General features: G+C 44.6%; 1 protein-coding gene across 1 annotated transcript; it reads right to left on the bottom strand.

Moving 5' to 3' along the window:
• Positions 1-9,245: 9,245 nt before the first annotated feature.
• LOC139154024 (olfactory receptor 14A16-like) lies at positions 9,246-10,202 on the bottom strand. Its single transcript, XM_070728452.1, has one exon. The coding sequence runs from the start codon at positions 10,200-10,202 to the stop codon at positions 9,246-9,248; it is 957 nt and encodes a 318-aa protein (XP_070584553.1).
• Between the last annotated feature and the right edge of the window lie 919 nt (positions 10,203-11,121).

An 11,121-nucleotide genomic window follows, 5' to 3' on the forward strand; every position in this document is an offset into this window, starting at 1 on the left:
GTCTGGATTCAGGCCTGGTTACAGCACGGAAACTGCTTTGGTTGCATTGATGGATGATCTCTGGCGGGCCCGGGACAGGGGCTTGTCCTCTGTCCTGGTGCTTCTTGACCTCTCAGTGGCTTTCGATACCATCGACCATGGTATCCTTCTGCGCTGGCTAGAGGGGTTGGGAGTGGGAGGCACTGTTCTTCAGTGGTTCTCCTCCTACCTCTCCGGTCGGTCACAGTTGGTGTTAGTGGGGGTCAGAGGTTGACCTCTAGGTCTCTCCCTTGTGGGGTACCTCAGGGGTCGGTCCTCTCCCCCCTGCTATTTAATATCTATATGAAACCACTGGGTGAGATCATCCAAGGGCATGGGGTGAGGTATCATCAATATGCCGATGATACCCAGTTATACATCTCCATCCCATGTCCAGTCAACGAAGCAGTGGAAGTGATGTGCCAGTGCCTGGAGGCTTTTGGGGCCTGGATGGGTGTCAACAAACTCAAACTCAACCCAGACAAGACGGAGTGGCTGTGGGTCCTGCCTCCCAAGGACAATTCCATCTGTCCGTCCATTACTCTGGGGGGAGAATCATTGACCCCCTCAGAGAGGGTTTGCAACTTGGGCATCCTCCTCAATCCACAGCTCACATTAGAGAAACACCTTTCAGCTGTGGCGAGGGGGGCGTTCGCCCAGGTTCGCCTGGTGCACCAGTTGCGACCCTATTTGGACCGGGAGTCACTACTCTCAGTCACTCATGCCCTCATCACCTCGAGGCTCGACTTCTGTAATGCTCTCTACATGGGGCTACCTTTGAAAAGTGTTCGGAAACTTCAGATTGTTCAGAATGCAGCTGCGAGACCAATCATGGGCTTCCCCAAATATGCCCATGTTTCTCCAACACTCTGCAGTCTGCATTGGTTGCTGATCAGTTTCCGGTCACAATTCAAAGTGTTGGTTATGACCTATAAAGCCCTTCATGACACCGGGCCAGAATATCTCAGGGACCGCCTTCTGCCGCACGAATCTCAGTGACCAGTTAGGTCCCACAGAGTGGGTCTTCTCCAGGTCCTGTCAACCAAACAATGTCGCTTGTCAGGGCCCAGAGGAAGAGCCTTCTCTGTGGCGGCCCCGACCCTCTGGAACCAACTCCCCCCAGAGATTAGAATTGCCCCTACCCACCTTGCCTTTCGTAAGCTGCTTAAAACCCACCTCTGCTGCCAGGCATGGGGGAACTAAGATACACTTTCCCCCTAGGCCTTCACAATTTAATGTATGGTATGTTTGTATGTATGATTGGTCTTTATATAATGGGTTTTTAACTGCTTTTTTAGTATTGGATTTTGTTGTATTGTTTCACCGCTGTTGTTAGCCGCCCCGAGTCTGCGGAGAGGGGTGGCATACAAATCCAATAAATAGTAATAATAATAATAATAATAATAATAATAATAATAATAATAATAATAATAATACAGTGGAACCCCGACATACGACATTAATTGGTTCCGGAAGGAACCTCATATGTCGAAGAGCTCGTAGGTCGAAGCATTGTTTCCCATAGGAAACAATGCAAAAGTGATTAATGCGTGCAAGCGCGAGGGCTGAGGGGAAAAGACGTCGGCTGAGGGGTGCCCGGTGCTTCGGAGCCGGCATGGGGGGGCTTTCCATGCCGGCTGCGATCTTTTTAAACAGACGCACCGATTCTCCGCTCACCCGGAGTGAGCTGCGAATCGGCTCGTCTGTTTAAACAGATCGCAGCCGGCATGGAACATCCCCCCGTGCCGGCAGCGATGTTTTTAAACAGACGCGACGATTCGCAACTCACTCCGGGTGAGCGGAGAATCGGCGCGTCTGTTTAAAAACATCGCTGCCGGCACGGGGGGATGTTCCATGCCGGCTGCGATCTTTTTAAACAGACGCACCGATTCTCCGCTCACCCGGAGTGAGCTGCGAATCGGCGCGTCTGTTTAAACAGATCGCAGCCGGCATGGAACATCCCCCCGTGCCGGCAGCGATGTTTTTAAACAGACGCGCCGATTCGCAACTCACTCCGGGTGAGCGGAGAATCGGTGCGTCTGTTTAAAAACATCGCTGCCGGCACGGGGGGATGTTCCATGCCGGCAGCGATCTTTTTAAACAGACGCACCGATTCTCCGCTCACCCGGAGTGAGCTGCGAATCGGCGCGTCTGTTTAAACAGATCACAGCCGGCATGGAACATCCCCCCGTGCCGGCAGCGATGTTTTTAAACAGACGCGCCGATTCGCAACTCACTCCGGGTGAGCGGAGAATCGGTGCGTCTGTTTAAAAACATCGCTGCCGGCACGGGGGGATGTTCCATGCCGGCAGCGATGTTTTTAAACAGACGCGCCGATTCTCCGCTCACCCGGAGTGAGCTGCGAATCGGCGCGTCTGTTTAAACAGATCGCAGCCGGCATGGAACATCCCCCCGTGCCGGCAGCGATGTTTTTAAACAAACGCGCTGATTCTCCGCTTTTAGCAGTGAGCGGAGAATCGGCGCGCGCGCCTGTCTGAAAAGATCGCTGCCGGTCCGGTGGGGTTTTGCAGCAACCTCCGAGCCCAGGTTGCTCGGAGGTTGCTGCAAAACTCCACCAGACCGGCGGCTATCTTTTCAGACAGGCGCGCTTTCTCGAAAGGGTGGAGAAAGCCCTCTCTCGCAGCCTCCTGGCTGGGAGCACTTTCGCTGCGAGAGAGGGCTCCGTCCCTTTCGGGAAAGCCCTCTCTCGCAGCGAAAGTGCTCCCAGCCAGGGAGAGCGTTCAGATCCCCCCACCCCCAGCAGAAAGCATTCAGATCCCCCCACCCCCAGCAGAAAGCATTCAGATCCCCCCACCCCCAGCAGAAAGCATTCAGATCCCCCCACCCCCAGCAGAAAGCATTCAGATCCCCCCACCCCCAGCAGAAGCCAAGGACTCACCAAGCGAGAAGAGCCAGGCTGGTTTGCTTTGCTTCCTTCCCCTGCAGAGCCGAATAAAGCGTCACGCCCCCCTGACGCTTTTGGCGGCAAAAGAGCCCAGCGTCGCTTGGGAAGCCGCCGAAAGCGTCAGAGGGGCGGGACGCTTTATTCGGCTCTGCAGGGGAAGGAAGCAAAGCAAGCCAGCCCGGCTCTTCTCGGCTCGTATCCCGAATGTGAGCTCGGGAGTCGAGCAAAAATTTCTCTACTCTCCCAGCTCGTATCTCGAGTTGCTCGCAAGTAGAGCTGCTCGTAGGTCGGGGTGCCACTGTAATAATAGCAAGCGAAGCTTGTGCTTCGGCCACACCAGGGCAGAGTGGGCCAAGGCTGGGCCCGTCAGCCCCAGCACAGCAGCGGGGAAGGAGGAGGCAAAGCCAGCTGCCCAGGGAATTGATGTGTTTGAAAAGCGTGCCACTTTCCTAGGCGCACTTTTCAAACACGTCACTTTCCCAGGCAGCCGGCTTCGCCACCTCCTCCCCCACTGCCACGCTGGGGCTGACCCCTGAAGCTGGGGGCAATGGGTCCAGCCTTGGCCCACTGTGCCCCAGTGTGGCCGAAGTGCAAGCTTTGCTTCCTCTCCTGCCGCCGTGCTGGGGGCTGCCCGCCGCCGAGTCCCCTCCACCACCCAATCCCAGTACAAGACGGCAGTGGCCCGTATCAAGACAGAGCCGGCCTCCATTAAATAGGTAGGAAGAGAGGGGAAAGAGAAAGAGGGGGCAAGAGAAAGGGGGCAAGAAGGGGGAGAGACGTCAGCTTAAAGCCCCACAGAGCCGCCACCACCGCCTTCCCGCTTCTGTCCCAGTGCCTGATGGATGCCGGCATCTTTTCCTGAATGGGCAGGGCCAAAGTGGAATGGGGAGCACACAGTTTTTCAAATGTAGAAAAACCTTGTCACTCCCCGGCCCCAGCTCTGATGCCTGTCTGGCTGGGCAGCCTTGGAAAAGGCTGCAAGGGGGGGTATTTTTCTGTGCATGCGCACCTTAGAGGGAACATTGGTACTTACCCTGCTGCTCCTGCTGTTTTTTTCTCGCCACCGCCCCCCCACCTCAGCGGCTTTTTTCCCCTCTCGCGTGCAAGCAAAGGAGAACATTTCAACCATTCCAACGGCGCATCAAGGTCATGGCCACCCAAGGGAAAGACCAACACTTGGGGGCTACCACCATGTGGTGCTCGCCCAACAGCGAGGGGAGGAACCCCTCTCAACAGAGACCTCCATGGCCTCGCCAGACAACATTGGCCCAATGACCCAGCGACAGCTGCGCCCTGATGGAAGCTCTCCTTTTGGCGCATTTAGTTAAGACTGACATTTCCTCTTTTCTCATACTTAAAATACAAAATTTTAAGTTTCATTTTTTGGGGGGTAATTTATGAAACACAACATTTTAACAAGTTACTCTGCTAACAAGTAAATCTGTTAACATCCATATTTTAAAATTTTATTTATTTATTTTTTAGTATTTCATAGTGGTGTCGAACTAATACAGTAATGCAGTAGGCAGACATTGATGATGTACTTCTGGCATATCTCAATATGACAAAAACATTCAATTTCTTTGTTTAAATTAAGAACATGGCAATGTTCATTTGTGACTTATACATTCTGATAGGTTTATTATTTTTTATTGTGAAAAAAAAGTAAGAATGATTATAAACATGTGAACAAAATCATTAAAGAAATACATATGTTGTAAAATCATATACAAGTTCTCAAGGACTCTCATTATATTAGAACACTTATTTATAGATTTGTATTGATACAGTTCTAAGTACAGAAATATATTCCTTGCAATCTGTGTGATTCAAACTGAAAATTCTTTATTTTAATTGCTTATATTTGGTCAATTTGAAAACTTTCCCTTGGAAACTAGGTTGAACATTTCAGCACACAATGAAATGAAAATTGAAATAAAAAATAATGCTTATTGGTTTATTTTGCTCATAAAAGCCCCCCCCTTTGTGAATTATTTTTCAATTTATAGATAGTTTTGCCTGCAAACAACGTACAATTTTACTAAATTTGGTGTGAAATTACTAGTTTGAACATTTCTGAACATAATGATATGAAAATTGAACTGAAAAAAATGATGCTTATTTGTTTATTTTGCTCATAAAAGGTCCATCCCCCCATTTTTTCAAGCATGTCACTTTATAATTTTTTCTAGGCCCCTAATTCCAAATATTTTCAATAACTTTGGCATTGAATTACCAGTTTGAACATTTCTGAATATAATGAAATGAAAATTGAACTGAAAACATTGATGCTTATTTGTTCATTTTGCACATAAAAGTCCCACCCCACTGTGTTCAATTATTTCAATTTATTTATTTATTTATTAAATTTGTATGCCGCCCCTCTCCGTAGACTCGGGGGGGGGGGGGCTCACAAGAGTAATAGAAACAATAATGTACAATACAAATCTAATAAAAATCTAAAGCTAAAAACCCATAATTTAAGAAACATGCACACAGCATACCATACATAAACAATATAGGCCTGGGGAAGTTATCTCAGTTCCCCCATGCCTGACGGCAGAGGTGGGTTTTAAGAAGTTTACAAAAGGCAAGGAGGCTGGGGGTAGTTCTAATGTCAGTGGGGAGCTGGTTCCAGAGGGTCGGGGCTGCCACAGAGAAGGCTCTTCTTGTGGGACCTGCCAAACGACATTGTTTAGTCGACGGGACCCGGAGAAGGCCAACTCTGTGGGACCTAATCGGTCACTGGGATTCATGCAGCAGAAGGCGGTCCCAGAGATATTCTGGTCCGATGCTATGAAGGGCTTTATAGGTCATAACCAACACTTTGAATTGTGACCGGAAATTGATTGGCAACCAATGCAGACTCCGGAGTGTTAGTGTAACATGAGCATACCTTGGGAAGCCCATGATTGCTCTCGTAGCTGCATTCTGCACGATCTGAACTTTCCGAACACTTTTCAAAGGTAGCCCCATGTAGAGAGCATTACAGTAGTCGAATCTTGAGGTGATGAGGGCATTAGTGACTGTGAGCAGTGAGTCCCGATCCAGATAGGACCACAACTGGTACACCAGGCAAACCTTGGCAAACGTCCCCCTCACCACAGCTAAAAAATGGCCCTCTAATGTGAGCTGTGGATTGAGGAGGATGCCCAAGTTGCGTACACTCTCTGAGGGGGTCAATATTTCCCCCCAGGGTTATGGATGGACAGATGGAATTGTCCTTGGGAGGCAGAACCCACAGCCACTCCGTCTTATCCGGGTTGAGTTTGAGTCTGTTGACACCCATCCAGATACACGCATCTTGCCGCCTTGAGTGCCACTTTGTAAGTCTTAATAAAAGCTCTTAAAAGTGTTCGATCGGATTCAGACTTACTCTTCCTCCATCGCTTCTCTAGACATCTCTTCTGGTGTTTCAACTCCCGGAGCTCCTAATTGAACCATGGAGCTCTACGGGGTCTAGTGCTGTGGAGAGGTCACAATGGCACAATCCAGTCCAGAGCCTCCACTGCAGCCTTGTTCAAGGCCTCAGCAAGATACTCCACTGAACTATGGATGAGTGCATCTGGAATAACCCCAAGCACCTTCTGAAAGCCCTCTGGGTCCATCAGGCGTCTGGGGCGGAACAACTTAATCAGTTCCGCCTCCTTGCGGGGAAGGATTGGAGCCAGGAAGTCAAGCCTTAGTAGAAAATGGTCTGACCATCACAAAGGCAACGCTTCTAAGTCCCTCAGTCTCAGACCATTACTCAATTTCTCACAGAGGAATATTATGTCGGTTGCGTGTCTCCCCTTGTGAGTCGGACCCTGTATTACTTGAGTCAGGTCCATGGCTGTCATGGTGGCCATGAACTCCTGTGCCAGTCCAGAGGTTTTGCCGAGTGACGGCATCTTAAAGTCCCCCAAGACAATAAGTCTGGGGAACCCCACCGCCAACCCAGCTACCTCCTCGAGTAGCACAGGCACAGCTTTTGACATGCAGCTGGGAGGCAGGTACGTAAGAAACAAGCCCACCTGAACCCCTAAGTCCAACTTCACCAGGAGGGACTTGCAGCCTGCAATCTCTGGAGCAACGAGTCTACGTAGGCAATAATAGCCACTCCCTTCCCCCTTCCCTGGGGTCGAGGTTGATGCCATATCTGAAACCCACCTGGGCAAATTTCAGAGAGAGGAACTCCTCCCTCCGTGCCCAGCCAGGTTTCAGTTACACATGCTAGGTTGGCCTCCTCATCCAGGATCAAATCCTGGATGAGGAGAGCTTTATTTACCACTGACCTGGCATTGAGGAGCAGCAACCTGAGCCCAGGGCCAGAATTACACTCATCACCAGTGCCCAGGGTTGAGCTCATGGAGCCAGAACAAGGGATCGTTATTAAGCAGTGATCGCTCATTCCCCTGGAACAGCTAACTCTGTGGCTCTTCCCATATCTGCCTCTCCCCAGCAACACTGGGATATTCCGATCCTCTGCCACACCAGAGATCGGTGCCCCCTCCCCTCCTGCCTCTCCCATGTCAGGTGGGCCGAATATATCATTCATACTATTTCCATTCATCTCATCCATGCCATAACCCCACCCACCCCAACCATCCCACTCATACCAATCATTCATCCCATACAAATTATTGCACCCACCCCAGTTATCCATTATTTAAAAAGCCCCCCCATTAGTTAAAAATGGATTAAATTAGCAATAATTAAAACACTAATAAAATATGTCACAAATATATAAGATATAAAAATATACAATTCTTAATAAGTTAATTGTTAAGAAATATCAAAAATATCAAAAATATTAAAAATATTTTTTATACATGAATACATGAAGTATGCCATTAGTAAAACTATGCCCAGGGTAACCAATCCCTTATAGAGAACCATTAATAGAGGATAACGCGGGGGTCCCCTTTGTGGCTCATTTTTTTCTAATAGTTGTTTGATGATGATATACAAATTATGCTGTTAATTTCAAAATTACATACTTGTTTTTAGTAAAATGGATTTCTTTCATAAAATTAGTTGTCTGGCTATCGTGTCCTTGCTTTTCAAAAGGATATTCCAAATATTTCTAGCCAAATCTATATAAAAAGTGAAATTAATGGCACACAGCAAGGCGAAGGGGAGTGGCCCTTTTGTGAGCAAAATAAACAAATAAGCATCATTTTTTTTCAGTTCATTTCTATTTTTCTTATGATCAGGAATATTCAATTTAGTATATCAAAACTTTTGGGGGAAAATTCCTTAGAGATTTGTAGCCTAAAAATATATAAACTGACATGAAATGCTCAGAAAATGGGGGTGGGGTGGGGTGTTGATCAAAATCAAAATATAAGCATCATTTTTTCAGTTCAATTTTCATATCATTATGTTTAGAAATGTTCAAACTAGTTTCCCAATGAAAAAGGTTTTCAAAAAGACCAAATTTAAGTACCTTAAAAAATCATTTTGTTCCGGGTCGTATACGACCACAAACAGACTCAAAGTGAGGTTTCCCCCCCCAGAAAAATGTTAGCCCCCACCCCAAAAAATATTTTTATGATTATCAGATATGTTAAATTGAGTAAATCAATGCCTAAGATCTTAAAATATTTTGGATTTGGAGCCTAAATAAACTTTAAAGTGAAAGTGGTTGCAAGCAGCCGGAGGGAGGAGGCTTTATTTCTGATTTTAAAAAACCAATAAGCATCTTTTTTTTTCAGTTCATTTATATTTTTCTTATGATCAGGAATGTTCAAACTAGTAATCCCACACCGAATTTAGTAAAATTGTACACATTTTGCAGGCTAAACTATCTATAAATTGAAAGAAATTCACAAAAAAGAGGGCGGGCGGGATTTTATGAACAAAATAAGCCAATAAGCATTGTTTTTTAATTTCAATTTTCATTTCATTATGTGCAGAAATGTTAAACCTAGTTTCCAAGGGAAAGAAGTTTTCAAATTGACCAAATATAAACACTTAAAATAAAGAATTTTTGGTGCGAGTCACACAGACTCATAAACAGTACAAGTGTGACTTTTTTTGCCCAGCAAAAACTAAGCACACCCTACCCCCCAAAAAAATTCTTGTAGAGAGAACACCTGAAATGATGAAAAGTCATAAAATTTCAAGTTTCAGAAATGCAGGGAAAATTTTTTACAGGGTCTCAAACTTCGATTTCGTGTTGCACAGACTCAAACAGGGCAGCAGGGTTAAAAATGTCCCTTTATCTGTCTTTCAATATATATTATTTATATATTGTTGAACAAAAGTGACTTTGATTGTAAAAGGTTCAGTGTGAAAATATCTTCTTATTACCAACAGTATTTCTACACAAACATTGTGGTTATGCATGTGAAAGATTAAGGCTTACAGCATGGGGAAGTTTTTTTTCCCTGAAAAATCTCCAGGCAATGAGTTTCCAAAGTCCTTGCTTTATATCTTTATTCCTCATACTATATATCACTGGATTCATGCATGGTGGCACCACAGAGTAGGCTATAGCAGCCACTAAATCCATCTGGGATGGAGTCCTGTTAATTGGCCGAAAATAAGCAAATGAGCCAAAAAAGAAGAACAGGGAAACCACAATTAGATGAGGCAAGCAGGTAGAGAAGGCCTTCTGCCTAACTTTTACAGATGAAATTTTTATTATTGCTTTGAAGATCTGTCCATAAGTAGTAACAATGAAAACAAAACAAGCAAAATATAAACTGGCAGTGAGAACAATAGCCCCAATTTCAATGAGATACATATCAGAGCAAGAGAGCCTGAGAATTTCTGGAATATCACAGAAGAACTGGTTGATCACATTGGAGCAAAAGGTGTTTGCAAATGTGGCACCAGTGTGCAGTATTGCTGTTAGAATGCCACCCATCCAGGCACAGCTTGCCATTTGGATACATCTGGATCTGTCCATTAAAGTTTCATATTGAAGTGGATGACAAATAGCAACATAACGATCGTAGGCCATAACTGTCAATAAAAAGAATTCAGATGCTGCAAAGAGAGCATAGGAGAACATTTGGGCAGCACAATGAGAATAGAGGATTATCTTTGTTTTCATTAAGGAATTGGCTATGACTTTGGGGATGATGACTGTCACCTGTCCCAGGTCAACAATTGATAGATTTAGGACAAAAAAATACATTGGGATATGAAGATGAATATTTAGAATTATTGTGATGATGATGAGTATATTTCCCATCACACTTGAAATATAAATTAGAAAAAATACCAAAGCATAGAAATTCTGCCACTCTGGAACATCAAAGAAACCATCAAATAGAAAATACATTATCATGCTTTCATTGGACATTTTTAATGAAAAAAATATACCTTGTACCTTTTAGTGGCATAGTTTCTTCTCAAAAATCAATTTTAGAGAAGAAGATCAATTGACATTAATAAAATAGAAAAAGAAGGATGATGTAGATGAGATTGAAAACAGGAAAGCAGTACTACGGAGTTTGGCTTCTATTTAATCCTCATTTAGCTGAGAACAAACTGGCTGATTTCAATTGGATTTAATCAATGGAAATCTATAAGAAGTTGATGAAATCATAGATTGAAATATTTGGAGTTTCTTCCTAGATGAATTGCATCATGTTGATTATATGCATGCACATATGCACATAAAATAGAAACAAATGTACATAAAAAGTGTAATGTCCAGAGGGCAATAAAAATAAAATATTAACAAAGATTTTAAAGTTTGTTTTGTCTGCTAAATGCATCTAGATAAAATATAGACAAGTATGGAAGGTTTGGATTTTGGATACCTGGTTTGTAACATTTGACCATATAAAATGATTGAGAAAAAGAATCACATGCAAAGTTTACAGAGTAAATGAGATACAACAAGAATGCTTTCTTAAGATAATGAAATCTGTTTTCCTTCTATAATGGAATACATAAAATCATACATACTTTAATGCAGAAGCAGAAATTTTTTGCATGTTATACATTTTGCAGGTAAGTAAGTTATATGTTTAAAGAATTACAGGCTTAGAGTTTATGTCAGTTCTGTGTCAGTATCCCTGGAGGGCACTTTGTGACACATCCCTGGTGTAGTTCAATTTAGCTAAAGAACTTTAGGTAGATTGTTGAACTGTGTATTTGTTCCAATTTTAAACTCATGTAAAATGCTCAGTGGGTAAAGTGAATTTATTAATTTCCATATAATCTATTTGGGAAGTTGGTTGTGCTAGTAAAATAGGGAG

The sequence above is a fragment of the Erythrolamprus reginae genome, chromosome Z (assembly GCF_031021105.1).
Source record: "Erythrolamprus reginae isolate rEryReg1 chromosome Z, rEryReg1.hap1, whole genome shotgun sequence".
Classification (NCBI taxonomy): Eukaryota; Metazoa; Chordata; class Lepidosauria; order Squamata; family Dipsadidae; genus Erythrolamprus; species Erythrolamprus reginae.

Coding starts and splice junctions, on each gene's coding strand:
- LOC139154024 (XM_070728452.1), bottom strand. CDS start 10,202: ATGATAATGTATTTTCTATTTGATGGTTTCTTTGATGTTCCAGAGTGG.